Consider the following 15590-nt stretch of genomic DNA (forward strand, 5'->3'; position numbering starts at 1 on the left):
ATACACAGAATTACAACAAATAGATAAAATTTTAATTGGCCCAGAAAATAAATTCGTAACAAAAATTCACAAATATTTATTAAAAGTAAAATTAGAAGAAGAAAAAGTTAAAGGTTGCATGACAGCGTGGGCCAAAAACTTTGGATACAACCAGGGGTGGGTTTCTCTCCCCGTTCCAACCGGATCGGTTGGAACGAGGCCGGCGGCGCGCGCACGCGCGCACACGGCGCACGCATGCACGCAAGCGGCGCGCGCATGCGTATTAGCGTCTGCGCGATGCTCCAGCTGCTCCTGGAGGATCGCGCAGGCGTTCTGCGCATGCGTGGAAAGCGCGAAATTCAAAAAAAACGGGTAAGGAGCGGGCGCGGGTGTGCGGGCGCGCGCGGGCGCGGGGGGGGGGCTTCGCCGTTCCCGGAAGTTACTTACTTCCGGGTTCGGCGACCAACCGGATCGCAGGGACCGGTGCGAACCGGTTGAAACCCAGCCCTGGTTACAACATAGATCTAGTGGATTGGGAAAGAATTTGGAACACAAATTATAAACTAACACGATCAGCAGCACTTAAAGAAAATATATACAAAATGTTTTATCGTTGGCATTTATCACCAACAAGATTGGCTAAAATGTACCCAAACATGAAGCCAACCTGCTGGAAGTGTAAAAAAGTACAAGGGGCTTATTATCACATATGGTGGACCTGTCCAGAAACACAAAAATATTGGACAAACATTTGGAAATGGATGCAAGAAATTATAGGAGAACAGGTAGAATACAAACCCGAAATCTTCCTACTGGGAATAATCGAAGGGAAATATACAAAGAAAATTTAAGTACATATAAACACATCTGCTAACTACAGCTAGAATAGCATTTGCCCAATGCTGGAAACAAAATAATACCCCCTCGGATGAATTAGTGATAAAAAAAAACTTTGGATTGTGCAGAGATGGACAAATTAACACTGAAATTAAAAGAAGAGTCGGAATATTATGAAATTTGGAACAATTGGTACAAATGGCTGCAGAACAAGAATAAAATTAATTAAGCCCAAAAACTATAAATATATATAGAACTGTGTATAAAGTGTGTAAATATAGAAGCAAAATATTATATACATGTACAGCTATGATGACATAACAATGTTGATGTAATTACTGTAAGGTGTTGTAGAAGGGAAAAAATAATTTTAAAAAAAGATGAGAAACGAAACATTTTCAAAAGAAAAAAAAATCCAAGGAAGTCCAGTTGCTTTTTGGGAAAAGTATTTCTGAGACAACAATGGCCTGAAGTATTGAGAATCCACACGGGCATTTTACTCATTTACAAAGCAGCTTAGAACTAAGGAGAAATTTCCTGACAGTGAAAACAATCCGTGGAAGAAAAACCTGCTTCCAGAAGTTGTGAATGCTCCAGCACTGGAAGTTTTTAAGATGTTGGATAACCATTTCTCTGAAACGGTATAGGATTTCCTTCCTGCGCTGGGGGTTGGACTAGAAGACCTCCAAGCTCCCTTCCAACTCTGTTATTCTATATTGTAAATAAGACAGTGTTTCTCAACCTTGGTGACTTTAAGTCCTGTGGACTTCAACTCCCAGAATCCCCCAGCTATGCTGGCTGGGGGATTCTGGGAGTTGAAATCCACAGGACTTAAAGTCACCAAGGTTGAGAAACACTGAAATAAGATATTGAGGTAGCGGCTAATCAGCCCTGCGCAAGGACACAACAGGAAGGGATCAGTATTCCATCAGTTCCAAGTCCACTTTTTCCACAGAAAAACAAATATTTTATTATGGTCCGAGACCAGACTTGACCAAACACAACCTCAGAATACAGCAAAGCCTGATTACCGCACTTTTCGGAGTATAAGACCCTCCAAGATATTGAAGAGGTAAACTTTTTTTAAAAAAAGTTTTTGCACCCTGCAGGACTCCCAAATCCTCTGCAAGCCACATTTTTTGTGAAAAACTGGGCATACAGAGAGTTTGAGAGGCCTGCAAACTGCTCCTGGGGGCTGGGGGGCAAAAACGAGCAAAAAACACCCCATTCTTTTGCCAAAAAAGGGTATGAATAGCCTTTAGGGGGGTTGTAGAGTGCTCCTGGGGGCTGGGGAGGCAAAAACAAGCGAAAAAAGGCTGTTTCTCTGGTTCCACCACAAAACCGCGCTCAACTAAACCGCGCCCGACTAAACCGCGTCACTGACGTCATCAACAGGACAACAACAGCGCGGAGACAGAAGCACGCTGTAAACCCTAAACCTAAAATTAACCCCTAAACCTAAACCTAACCCCCCTAAACCTAACCCTAACCCTTAACCTAAACCTAACCCTTAACCTAACCCTAAACCTAACCCTTAACCTAACCCTAAACCTAACCCTTACCTTAAGTTGAATTGGCTTGCTTTCAAAGCGCTATTTAAAGCGCCCTTCTTTCTCCGCGCTCGCTGTTGTCGCCCTGTTGATGACGTCAGCAACGCGGTTTAATCGGGCGCGGCTTAGTCGAGCGTGGTTTTGACGGGTCACGGTTTCTCGCTCATTTCTGCCCTCCCCAGCCCCCGGGAGCACTTTGCAGGCCTCCCAAACCCTCTGCACGTCCAGTTTTGTGAAGGGTTTCCGGAGGCCAAAATGCTGTATTCAGTGTATAAGACGCACCCAAGATTTTCACGCTCTTTTTGGGGGGGGGGGGAAGTTGTGTCTCATACTCTGAAAAATACAGTAGTTAACTATTATTGTGAAGCTTTAGCAACTGGCTAAGTCTACGCCAGGACCGCTGATGGCCTCTCGCCAGGGAACTGCGAAAACAGGGCAAGACAAACAAGAGCAGGCTGAGCCACACTGGGAGTGTTCCAGAAACACGGAACACCCCTACAGGCAGTCCTCGGCTTACAACCATTCACTTAGTGACCGTTTGAAGTTCCAACAGCCCTGAAGAGAGGACTTACAAGCATTTTTTAGACTTATGGCCATTGAGCAGCCAGCCAGACGGTCACATGATTTACTTTCAGATGCTTGACAACTGACTGACACGGATGACGACTGCGGGGTCTACTCTAGAGAAAAGAAGGACTAGGGGGACACGATGGCAGCATCCCAGTATTGCAGTGGCTGCCACCAAGGAGAAGGGCATCAAATTATTCTCCAAAGCCCCAGGGGGCAGGACAAGAATCAAAGAGAGAAGCAACCTGGAATTAATTTCCTGACAGAACGTTTAACCAGTGGAACGGCTTGCCACCAGAAGCTGTGGGTGCTCCATCACTGGAAGGTTTTGGGAGGAGACTGGACAGTCCCTTGTCTGAAATGGTACAGGCCGGGGTCTCCTGCCTGTTCAGGGGGTTGGGCTCGAAGATCTCCAAAGTCCCTTCCAGCTCTACTCTGATTCCGATTCACGTGAGCTACTTTTGCAACCTTCTGCCAAGCAGAGTCAATGGGGAAACCTGATTCACTTAGCAACCTGGTCACTAATTAACACCTACGTTGGTTCTCTTGGCAAACTGGGCAAGAAAAGTCGTAAAATGGGGTAGAACTCACTTAACAAATTTCTCATCCAGGAACATAAACTTTGGGTTCAACTGTGGTCTTAAGTTGAGGAGTACCTGTGGTTCAGGATTCAACCGTGAGGTCTTTGGTGCCCTCTGAGCCTGGTTTTCTTGCAGACGCCTCATCACCAAACTAGGCAACGTCATCAATGCAAGTCGGGAGTGGGTTAAAATGAGAGCAAGCCCCACTTCCTTATAGTACTGATAATGTTACCTAGTTTGGTAAGGAAACGTCTGGAACAAAACCACCAAGCTCAGAGAGCACCAAGGATCCCACTGCTCTCTCCTCAGCCACCACCCTCATCACTACCACCCCCAAAGTGGTCAGCAAAGGCCAAGGGCCCCTTTTCCTCCTGGGCCAAATGGAATCCTCTCCTTGCTCCATTGGCAACCAAGTCCTTGCAAACCTTTCTGGCCTCCTTGTCAAGCACCCATTTTCACTTCTTCATTGGGTGCCTTTCAGCCATTCTTCACTGCTGGCCTGCAGTACAGGCGCTCGAGTTACGACCACAACTGAGCCCCAAAAATTAATGTTGCTAAGTGAATTTGCCCCGTTTTTAGGACTGTTCTTGCCACACTTGCTTAGTAACGCCGTTGTTAAGTGAATCTGGCTTCCCCATTGGCTTTGTTCATCAGAAGGTCGCAAAAGGGGATCCCGTGACACCATTGGGAATGTGAGTCAGTTGTCAAGCATCCAAGTGCAAACTGCGTGACCGTGGGGATTGCTGCAATGGTCCAAAGTGTGAAAAATGGCCAGAAGTCACTTTTTTTTCAGTAAGGTTGTGACTTTAAACGGTCACTAAGTGAACGACTGTAAGTCAAGGACTACCTGTAAGCCCTGCAGTTCTTTTGGAAGTGGGCTGTCATTGCCTCCTTCCTGGGGCTGAGAGTGAGTGACCGGCCCAAAGTCACCCAGCCGGCTTTCATGCCTAAGGCAGGAGTAGAACTCAGCCTCCCTCTCTACTACCTGATTACATCAAACTGGCAGCCATTATTAGGCAAATAAGACTCCGACAGGAATTTTGGGATTTTCTAAACAAGATGGTAATTAGAGAGCCCTGCATTCTTCCTTTCCTTATTCAAGGAAGGGCCCCTCCCTGCTCTGCCATCCTTCCAAAAGCATTTCAAAGCATTTCCTACCACGATCTCCTCCATTTTGCTCTCTGGGGCAACTCTAGAGCAGTGTTTTTCAACCACTGTGCTGCGGCACACTAGTGTGCCGTGACATAGTGTAAGGTGTGCCATGGGAAAATTACTTTATATATAGTCAATATAGGCACAGAGTTAAATTTTTTTAACATTTTCTAATGGTGGTGTGCCTTGTGATTTTTTTCATGAAAAAAGTGTGCCTTTGCACAAAAAGGTTGAAAAACACTGCTCTAGAGTACCAGAATACAGAAGCCTTAATACTGCCCAGGGGTCTATGGGAGTAGAAATTCGGTGCATCTGGAAGGTGCCAAATCGGAGAAAGCTTTTCCTGAATTATCTCAACAAGCCTCTAACAATCAGCAAACCAGGACAAATAATAGCAACAACCATAAAATAACACTATCTGGCCTTACAGCTGGAGAATCCAAGACCAAAAGATTGAATCACTTAAGCAAGGCCATAACTCACCAGAAGGAAAACCTGGGGCTGCAGGTTGGGGCAGGGTCTTCTTGACCTATAAATCTGCCTCCATGTTATGACAGCCTTGTAGACCCCCAGTATCCCAAAAAGGAGATTAGGGCCTACTGAATATCCTTCACTTCGGTTGGACTACAACCCCCAGAATCCCAAGTACGCCAAGTCAGGGTGCATAAAACAAAAGAGGCTCTACCCACCGTCTTTAAGAGAAACAACTCCAAAATAAAATACAATTCTCATCCTATATTGCAGAAGAGAGTCAAGAGGAGGGCTCTGGTCCCCAAAATGGAGGAGGGGGATGGAGCAGGGATTGGCAACTAAGATTTGTGGGCTTCAACGCCCAGAATACCCCAGCCTCCATGGGGGAATTATGGGAGATGAAGTCCACAGGTCTTAAAAGTGCCCAAGGTTGAACATCCCCGCTCAAGATCGTGTCTGAGTCAAAAGCATCTCCATTGCATCTTCATATGTCCCACCTGACCATGGACGGCTACTGCAGAGCCACCAATCAAAACCTCTGCAGGATATAGGGGAAGGAAGAAAATCTGGAATCCAGGAATGAGATATCAGGATGGAAGGGAGGGATGGTTACCCCTCCCAAGTATTCCCCACCCCCTTCATTTGGTTTCTGGCAACTCTTGTATTATTCTGCAGTGTTGCCGAACTTCAGGGTACAAGTAGTCCTCGATTTACCGCCATAATTGAGCCTGAAATTTCCATCGCTAAGCAAGACAGCTGTTAAAATGACATTGGCCACATTTTATGAGCTTTCTTGCCACAGTTGTTAAACCAATCACTACAGTTATTAAGTCCCACTGTTGTTAAGTGAATCTGGTTTCCCCATTGACTTTGCTTGTCACAGGGTCACAAAAGGGGATTCATGAGCCTGGGACATTCCAAACATCATAAATATGAGCCCGATGCCGAGCATCTGAATTTTACCTTATGCTACAATGGTCGTATGTGTGAAAAATGGTTATAACTCATTCTTTTCAGTGCTGTTGCAAACTTCAAACAGTCACTAAATGAACTATTGTAAGTCAAGGACTACCTGTAATACAATCCTGGCGGCAGTGTGTGTGTGTGTGTGTGTGACTGTGTCCCTTATTTCCAAGAACACCCCTTTTGTATTCCTGATTGCCGGCCACCTTTAATGCATGTGGCCCATCAGCCACAACAATCCTCCCCACCCCAGCACCCCAAACCCCCAAATTCTCTGCTTCCGCCCCCCAGGAGCTTTGGACGACTGCAGGAGACCTGGATGACCCAACTGGAAGGAAACATGAGAAATGCAGCAGGAAATCTCAGCCACAAAGAGCATCCTTTCCTCTTATTCTTCATCTACAGGTAATCCTTGACTTACAACTGTTCATTTAGTGACCAAAGTTACAACGGCACTGAAAAAAGTGACTTAGGGCTGTTTTACTTACGACCATTGCAGCATCCTCATGGTTACATGATCAGAATTCAGACGCTTGGCGGCTGACTCGCATTTATGACGGTTGCAGTGTCCCGGGGTCACGTGACCCCATTTGCGACCTTTTGACAAGCAAAGCCAGTGGGGAAGCCAGATTCATTTAAGTATTGTGACTCACTTAACAGCTTCAGTGGCTCACTTAACAACGGTGGCAAGAACTCCATCGCTGGTTTTTAAGAGGAGACTGGGCAGCCGTTTGTTTGACACAGCCTGGGGTCTCCTGTTTGAGCAGGGGCTGGACTAGAAGACCCCCGAGGTACCTTCCAACTCTGTCCTTCTGTTCTGGTGAGAAAGAACTTCCCAGAGGCCTCACTTAACAGCAGAGATGTTGGGCTCCCTAGTGGTGGTAAGCCGAGGACTCCCTGTATCTGTATTTCATCTGTTGTTTTTTTAATGCCTGTGCCTTTGCCCCCAACAGGAGGACACCACAATGGTTACAGACTCTAGAACTCTGTCCATCTCCATCTAGAAAGGATATTTAAAATGATCACTCCGGCCTCATGTTATTTCACGGCCCAATACCCTGGAAAGTTGTTTCCGTCTTTTGTTAGGTAAAGCAGTGTTTCTCAACCTTGGCAACTTGAAGATGTCTGGACTTCAACTCCCAGAATTCCCCAGCCAGCATTCGCTGGCTGGGGAATTCTGGGAGTTGAAGTCCAGACATCTTCAAGTTGCCAAGGTTGAGAAACACTGCGGTAAAGGGAACCTTGATGTAGGAAATAACGATGCTATTTGCCCTCCTATACAAACCTGATGGTTGCATCCCGTTACGGGGAGGAAGATGATGATGATGATGATGATGATGATGGTATGGCATTGTTACCTTAAGCCAGGAGACTTCAATGCTAATGCAGAGGAGACGTTTGGCTGCCCATTTACTAGCCAAGAACTCTGGGCTGCTGATTGTGGCAGTTTCGGCGGGACGGGGGGAGGGGCTTTCCGCCTGGACCCCTCCCCCTCCCGCAACACCAGGCCCACCAAGGATCCCCCTCCCCCCCTGGAAGCCACCCTGCCCCCCCCCCTTGTTTGCGGCCTGGGAGGGAAGGAAGGCAGCCCTGCGGCCCCTCATCCTCACACTGCCGCCCAGCGGGAGGGACCCCCGGGGGCCTCTGCCAGGCCCACCCCAAAGTCCCCCTCAGGTGTGTGTGTGGGGGGAGGCTTACGCAATAGGCGGAGGCGGCACCGCGGCCATCCCGGCCTCGCCCTCACCGCCCCCGGCTCCTCCCCGGCCGGGCCGCCTCGATCGGCCCACAGAGGCCTGAGGGGCGCTCCGGGAGCCCCCACACCCCGAGGCCCCGCCCTCCGTCCCGAGCCGGCCCGGCTCACCTCAGTCGGGGAAAATGGAGGCCTCGCAGCTCCCTCAGAGGCGACGACGACGACGCTGGGGGGGGCGGGGTAGGGCGACTACCGGAAGCGCCGCGGCGCGACATCCGGGGCAGGGCGGCAACGCCCTCGGCAAGGGGAGGGACGCTCTGCTATATCCTCTCAGTGGTTGCCAGTGGGTAGATTGGACCGTTGGGCCGGAAGTTGAGGGTCCGGAAGTCCCTTGGGCCGCTCTGCCCGCCGCCGCCTCTATGGCTTCCTGTCAGACTCGACCGGCGGCGGAGGATGAGGCTGGCGGTGGCGGCGGCGGTGCTGCTGCTGGTCCTCGGGCCGGGCGAGGCGGGCGAAGCGGGCGAGGGTGGCGCGGTGACTTGCGGCTCGGTGGTGAAGCTGCTCAATCCGCGTCACGGCGTCCGCCTCCATTCGCACGACGTCCGATACGGATCCGGTAACGACCCCGGGGGGGGGGAGGGGACGTGAGAGGATTCTGCACATGCTCAGAGGCGCTCTCGACTCTTCCGGAAGCGGCTCGTAGGGCCACCGGCAGGGAGGCCCCCCCCCCCTTGTCTCCAGCCCCGGACCCCAGACCCCTCATTTGGGGGGGGTTTCTCTCGGCCCCCGCCCCCTTATCCCCCCCTCCCCGCCTCACGGAATTTCTTTTTGCCTATTAGGGCCTACAAGGGTCATGTTGGTCTCACTTACAACCACAGTTAATGTAAAGTGAAGTGAATTACAGAGTCGCTAAGTAAATCAAAAGGGTCGTTAAGTGGATCCGGCTTCCCCTGTTGGTCGCAAAGGCTGATCAGAATGGCACGGCCGGTGATGTGACGGTCATAAGTGGGAGGACCAGTCATAAGTCACTGGGAGGGGCAGCCTGCACATGCTCATCGGCACTGCCGTCCCTACCAGACCACCATGGGGCCCATCCGTGTCTCTCCTTCCGGGCCCCAGGCCCTTCCTTCTGGTGGGGGTCTCCTCTCCACCCTCCCCGGCCGCTTCACAGCCCCACAATCACTTGCTGGCCTCGGTGACAAGAGTCCTTGACTTACAACTGTTTGTTTGGTGACCGTTTGAAGGTACCACAGCACCTGATCAAAATTTGGATTCTTGGCAACTGCCTCATATTTACGACGGTCGCAGCGCCCCAGGGCCCAACGATCTCCTTTTGCGACCTTTTGACCAAGTCAGTTGGGGAAGCCAGATTCACATAACCGTGTTACTAACTCGACAGCTACGGGGATTCATTTAACAACTGTGGCAAAACAGGTTATAAAATGGGGCAAAGCAAACGTCTCACTTAGTAACAAAAATGTGGGGCTCAATTATGGTCTTAAGTCGAGGACTACCTGTAGTCATCATCATCATCATCATCATCACAACCAGAAAGAGGGTCTGAATTTCCACTGCTAAGCAAGAAGCTTTGTATTGTATTGTATTTAATGGATTTATCGTGGCACGACAAAACCGCGCTCGACTACAGCGCGCCCGATTAAACCGCGTCGCTGCCGTCATCAGCAGGGCAACAACAGCGACCGCGGAGAAAAAAGGGCGCTTTAAATAGCGCTTTGAAAGCAAGCCGATTCAAGTTAAGGTAACGGTTAGGTTTAGGGTTAGGTTTAGGGTTAGGTTAAGGGTTAGGGTTAGGTTTAGGATTAGGTTTAGGGGGGTTAGGTTTAGGTTTAGGGGTTAATTTTAGCTTTAGCGTTTACAACGTGCTTTTTTCTCCGCACTGTTGTCGTGCTGTGATGACGTCAGCTACGCGGTTTCGTCAAGTGCGCTTTAGTCGAACGTGGTTTTGTGGTGGAACCGGATTTATAGGCCGCCCAATCCCGGAGGACTCCGGGCAGCTTACAGAAAGGAAGTAAATTATAAAAATAAACAGTTGAAAAAAAAAAGACAGAGAAATTAAAAACCTCATCATGCACCCAATCTGGTCGGGGCTGCACCTCAGTCATGAGGTTAACAGCCCCAGGCCTGCCGGAATAGCCAGGTGGCACGATTGTAAGACCTTTTCTCGAAAGGGACCCTTGTTTCCCTGATAAAGTTTTTTGGGGGGCCAGAGATTGAGCCCTCAAATAAAGAGAGGCCATTGAAAAAAACCCTGGAGTCTGTTTTTAACGTATTAACCGCTGTCACTGGTGTTTGCAGGGTCAACAGGCAGGATGGAGGCTGAATGAGCTGCGCGGGTCAAAGTCACCACCTGCATGTGTCCTTCTCTCTTTGGCCAGGCAGTGGGCAGCAGTCTGTGACCGGAGTCACGAGTGTGGACGACAGCAACAGCTACTGGCGTGTGCGGGGCAAGTCGTCCAGCGTTTGCGAGAGAGGCACCCCGGTGCAATGCGGGCAGACGATCCGCTTGACCCACATCAACACAGGCCGCAACCTGCACAGCCACCATTTCACCTCTCCCCTTTCGGGCAACCAGGTGAGGCAAACCAGGTTCCCACGAATGGCCAGCAAGCAACGGCCTTCAGGTCTTGTGGAGCCGGCGGTTCGTTTTTAAATATTGAGTCACTTTGCAGAGTGGGATGGGCGTTGCATTAAATGATTAAATGAAGGATTAGTCAAACTGAGCTTGGATACCCAGGTCGCTTGCTTCTGCGACCCCAGGCTTGGATTCTGTGGGCAAAGATGTAAAGCACCACTTTACAAAACCTTAGTAAGACCACACCTGGAATATTGCAACCAATTTTGGTTACTATACTAAAAAAAAAAGACGTGGAGACTTTGGAAAAAGTGCAGAGAAGAGCAACTAAGATGATCAAAGGCCTGGAGACTAAAACACAGGAAGAATGGCTGCAGGATTTGTGTCTGGCCAGTCTAAAGAAGAGAAGAATTAGGGTGGAGATAACAGCAGTATTCCCATATTTGAGGGGCTGCCACAATAGCAATAGCAGATAGACTTATATACCGCTTCCTAGGGCTTTCAGCCCTCTCTAAGCGGTTTACAGAGTCAGCATATCGCCCCCAACAACAATCCGGGTCCTCATTTCACCCACCTCGGAAGGATGGAAGGCACTGTTCCCTCTAAGGTGCGCGCCTGCGCGGCCGCGCACATGGCTGCAATTCCCCGCGCAGTAGTTTCTAATTGCCGCGCAGAGGCACGTGGGGCAGGTATCTGGACACGAACTACAGAGCGAGCGATCGCAATCAAAACCTCCTCCAGCTAATCCTTTTCTACTGCAGCACTTTGCCGCCCGACTTCAGGATTCTCTAATCAGTGTAGGTTGAAAAGAAAAACGGGAAAGGGATCTTAAAGATTTAAAACACTGGAGTAAATGCTTCAGAGGCAACAACAGTTTTCACGAGGAATTAGAACCGTCAGAGAGCCCTGCCTGGAGTTTTGCTCCCCCCCACTTTTCAGACCTGCTGCGAGATCGGCTAATTTGTTATTGCCTGGGCTGGCTCATTTAGCAACAATGTAGCTCTTTTGAGCTCTTTTTCTCCCTCCTCGCTTCTCGGGGCTCCACCAATGGGGGAGCAAAGCCCAGCGCCAGGCTTTGGGCTAACATAGGGGTCTGCAAAGTTGGCTGTTTTAAGACCGGTGGACTTCAACTCTCAAAATTCTGGAAGTTGAAGTCCACCAGTCTTAAAAGAGCCAACTTTTGCAGATCCCTTGGCTAACATGATTGATGCCCTCGGAGTTGGAAAGAGGCGAGAGAGCCCGGTCACATGAGTCATGACACGACATCAGCTTTGTGACCACATTGCTGAGTAATAAAAATTCCAGTCCCACGTTGTAACGAAGGAGTACCTATATTTGATAACTCATTGGGATTTTCAAAGTCATTGAGAATATTTTTGCTTTTAATCTAATTAAACTTCCTATCTGTCAGTTTAAAATAGTGACTTCCATAGAGCAAACTAAAATCACTACTTTATAAACAAAAGGAAGGTGTTTTTTTCTCTTATTTGGTTATGGTGGAGCCATTTTAACAATCTATATTTGCAAGTAGTATGCAGTTTTGCAGTAGTAGTAGGTTACTGAAACCCTCTGTACAGAAAGGAGCAAATTCCCACAAATTTTTAAACTATCAACAAGCATTGTTGAACATGCAGGCAATAAATCCTTGAGTTTACAAATTAACGATGGAAGAAAACTCTTAGATGTGAATGAGACTTAAATTATGGTGATTTTAATAATTTTACTCATTTAAAATAGCAAATTGCATATAATACATTCACAGAAGCATACAGTGTATAGACAACTTTTGCAATTGAATGTTAACTCATTAAAATGAAGTATATCAAGGGAAATTCATTAAAATGAAGCATATCAAACATTTACTATTTTAATATTAGTGGTATTAAGTGCCATTTATATATTCATTTCAAAGCTCTTTTTTATTTAATCCAAAATGAATTTGAAAAGATAATTGTAATAATTGATAAACCCTAACCCTATAGGTACATCATCAGTCAGTGATGATGTCAAAACGTAAAGCTGGAGTAAATGTTGTTACGAAGAAAAAGTGCAGCTGGAAGTTTAAACTAGAATGGTCTTGTCAATAGTCAATAGCAGTAGACTTATATACCGCTTCATAGGCCTTTCAGGCCTCTCTAAGCGGTTTACAGAGAGTCAGCATATTGCCCCCAACAATCTGGGTCCTCATTTTACCCACCTCGGAAGGATGGAAGGCTGAGTCAACCCTGAGCCGGTGAGATTTGAACCGCTGAACTGCTGATCTAGCAGTAGCCTTGGGTGACATCTGTGAAAAAAATTCAGGTGCTCAGGCATGAAAATGTCCCGCTCAAACACTATACTTTTCCGCTCACACTGAAAAAAAATTAGAGGGAACATTGATGGAAGGCTGACTCAACCTTGAGCTGGTGAGATTTGAACAGCCGAACTGCAGAACTGCAGTCAGCTGAAGCAGCCTGCAGTGCTGCATTTAACCACTGCGCCACCTCAGCTCTTAGAAGAAGAGAGGGGTCAACTTATTTTTCCAAAGCATCAGAAGGCAGGATAAGAAACAGTGGATGGAAACTGACCAAAGAGAGAGGCAATCTGGAACTAAGGAGGAATTTCCTGACAGTGAATTGACCAGTGGAACAGATAGACACAAGAAATTGTAGGTGCTCCATCCACTGGAGGTTTTTAAAGAGAGTCTGGGCAGCCACTTATCTGAAATGGTCTCCTGCTTGAACAGCAATTGGACTAGAAGACCTCCAAGGTTCCTCCCAGCTCATTCTATTCTAAAAAGATGCCTGTCTTTGCAAGTGGGGAGCTGCTATCTTAGGGTAAAGACCCCCGTCTGCTTGGCTCCCATCCAGGGCTCTGGCACGGGGTCTCTGTAGGCGTCTAACAGGGATCCTTGCCAACTCAAGCTGAGTGAAACGTGCACCCTGCTGACTTGACGGAAAGGGCTGACTTCCCCTATTGAATTTTGCTGTCTTAAGATTTCTATTTTGCTTCTCTCCCTTCTTCCAAGTCAGTAGAAGAAACTCCATCTCTGCTGCCTCAAAGGATGAGGGAGTCTCGCTTCCTCCCTTACCTTCCTCCCTACCTGGGGAGGCCTTCTCCTTCTGGAGTGTTCGAATCCTGGGGCTGGAAAGAACCTGGTTCAACCCACTCCTCAAGTCAGGAATCCTCTTACCACCCTGGACAAATAACTGCCCCGTCTTTTCTTGAAAGCGTCCTGCAGTGAGTCCCCACAATTTCCGTAGTCAAGTTATTCCATTGATTAAACGTTCTCAGGAAATTCCTCATTAATTCCAGCTTGGATCTCCCTCGGATGAATTTCCCGTTGCCCCTTCGTTCCTTCCAGAATTATAGGGATATCGAAGGTCATCTAGTCCAACCCTCTGTTCAAAGCAGGGGGCCTTATACTATTCCAGACAAATGGCTGTCCAGTCTCTTCTTGAAAGCTTCCAGTGATGTAGCTCCCCACAACTTCTGGAGGCAACTTCTATTCCACTGGTTCTCACTGTCAGGAAATCCCTCCTTCATTCCTGGTTGGATCTCTCTTTAATGAGCTTCCACCATTTTATCCAATTCCGTTTTAAATTGTTCTTATTAAACTTTAGTAATACTTTGTTTCTGGAACTCTGCACTTTGATCTGGCCCAAGGGCTAATCAACACATAAAATAAATAATAATAATAATGAGCTTCCACCCTTGGCTTCTTGTCCTGCCCTCAGGTGCTTGGATAATGTTCCTTGTTACACGCGTGTTCCTTCCCTGCTTGTGTTCACACACGCACACGCCCTTGCTTTATGGCTTCCTGTCCAGAGGAGGGGTTCTCCGTGGTCCCCACGATGCCCCTCCCGGTCTCTTTGCATAGGGTTTGAAAGCGATGCTCTCTGTTCCAGGAGGTGAGTGCCTTTGGGGAGGACGGTGAGGGGGACTTCCTGGACGACTGGACTGTCCTGTGCAACGGCAAGTATTGGGAGAGGAAGGGCGAGGTGCGGTTCAAGCACGCCTCCACCGAAGTGCTTCTTTCGGTCACCGGGGAGCAGTACGGGCGGCCCATCCACGGCCAGAGGGAAGTTCACGGCCTGGCCCACTCCGGCCAGGACAGCTTCTGGAAAACCATGGAAGGGATCTTCGTGAAGCCTGCGGAATGGCTCAAGGCCGACCTCTACCACATGGAACTATGACCACCGCTTGAGGCCGTCCAGCAGGTAGAGACTTTCCCAGGCTGCGCTTGGGGGAGCCAGATGTGGGCGCGGCAGACGCTGCTTGGCTGCCGAGAGGGGCTCTTTCCCACCCCCTGTGAAGGAGAGGCGCCTTTCTGCTCTCGGGACCTGGCCCACTGCTGACTGCTCAATCCTGGGTGATGTGGGGAGGGATGTCTGGGGATGTCAGGGCCGTAAATAAAGCGTGGATATGCAGACAGCTGTTGCAGGCACTCGGGTGTTTCTTCTGCACATTCTCACGCCACTTCAAAGTTACGACGGCACTGAAAAAATGACTTGTGACCGTTTGTCACACTTACGACCATTGCAGCATCTCCATAGCCATGTGATCAAAATCCAGGCGCTTGGCAACTCACATTTCTGACGGTCGCGGTGTCCCAGGGTCACGTGTGCTGCCTCGTGCGACCTCCTGACAAAGCAGGGTCAATGGGGAAGCCAGATTCACTTCACGAGTGGAGTGAGTCCCTTAAGGGAGTTCCCGGGGACAGAACTTTTGGGCTCAACTGTGGTTGTAAGGGGAGGACTACCTGTACCACCTGCCCATCCCAGGTCCCTGGTGTCGGAAGAAATGTCCTCCTGGGCTCACTTCCAAGTGGGGAGAAAGGCCCTGGAAAGATGGTTAAATGGTGGACAGGAGCACCTGCCTTGGAGCTCCTGAGTGAGAAAGGGAAGAGGTTCCTGGGCTTTGTGCCTTCTCTGGGCTTCCTGGGCCACTTAGGTTTGTGTGTTAGGTTTGCTTGAAACTTGGTGGGTGGTGCAATGAAATGGTTTTGCCCGGAGGGGGTATCTTTGTTATGTAGAATAGACTGGCCCAGGCCTTAATGGCCCATTGACAAGTGGGGGTGGGGGGCTGAGTTTCTGCCTCTCTGAGATTCTACTTTTTTTAGGGGAAATATTCTGCCCTTTTAATGTTTCCTAAAATATCTCATTTTTTTCTAGGAGAGGGGTGGGTGGGTGCTAACTTGGGAAGGTGGGCAAAATTGCCAAATCCAG

At 48.7% G+C, this 15590-nt stretch overlaps 2 protein-coding genes across 3 annotated transcripts in view; one reads left to right on the forward strand and one right to left on the reverse strand.

Annotated features, from left to right (window-relative positions):
• Positions 1 to 2400, reverse strand: part of SUPT6H (SPT6 homolog, histone chaperone and transcription elongation factor) — a 52488-nt gene extending 50088 nt beyond the window's left edge. The window contains exon 1 of the mRNA XM_032216155.1: positions 2379 to 2400. The gene's annotated coding sequence lies outside the window, so the exon portion shown is untranslated. The remainder of the gene's footprint in view (positions 1 to 2378) is intronic.
• SDF2 (stromal cell derived factor 2) lies at positions 1784 to 14796 on the forward strand. Of its 2 annotated transcripts, XM_032216276.1 has the most exons (4): positions 1784 to 1888; positions 6392 to 6505; positions 10187 to 10383; positions 14271 to 14796. In XM_032216276.1, exons 2-4 carry the CDS (start codon positions 6448 to 6450, stop codon positions 14556 to 14558), a joined length of 543 nt encoding a protein of 180 aa, XP_032072167.1. In that variant the 5' UTR covers positions 1784 to 1888; positions 6392 to 6447; the 3' UTR covers positions 14559 to 14796. The 2 variants fall into 2 exon arrangements, with proteins under 2 accessions (XP_032072167.1, XP_032072166.1); XM_032216275.1 differs by lacking the exons at positions 1784 to 1888; positions 6392 to 6505 and adding an exon at positions 8039 to 8406.
• The last annotated feature ends 794 nt before the right edge of the window (positions 14797 to 15590 follow it).

The sequence above is a fragment of the Thamnophis elegans genome, chromosome 4 (genome assembly GCF_009769535.1).
Source record: "Thamnophis elegans isolate rThaEle1 chromosome 4, rThaEle1.pri, whole genome shotgun sequence".
NCBI classification, from domain to species: domain Eukaryota; kingdom Metazoa; phylum Chordata; class Lepidosauria; order Squamata; family Colubridae; genus Thamnophis; species Thamnophis elegans.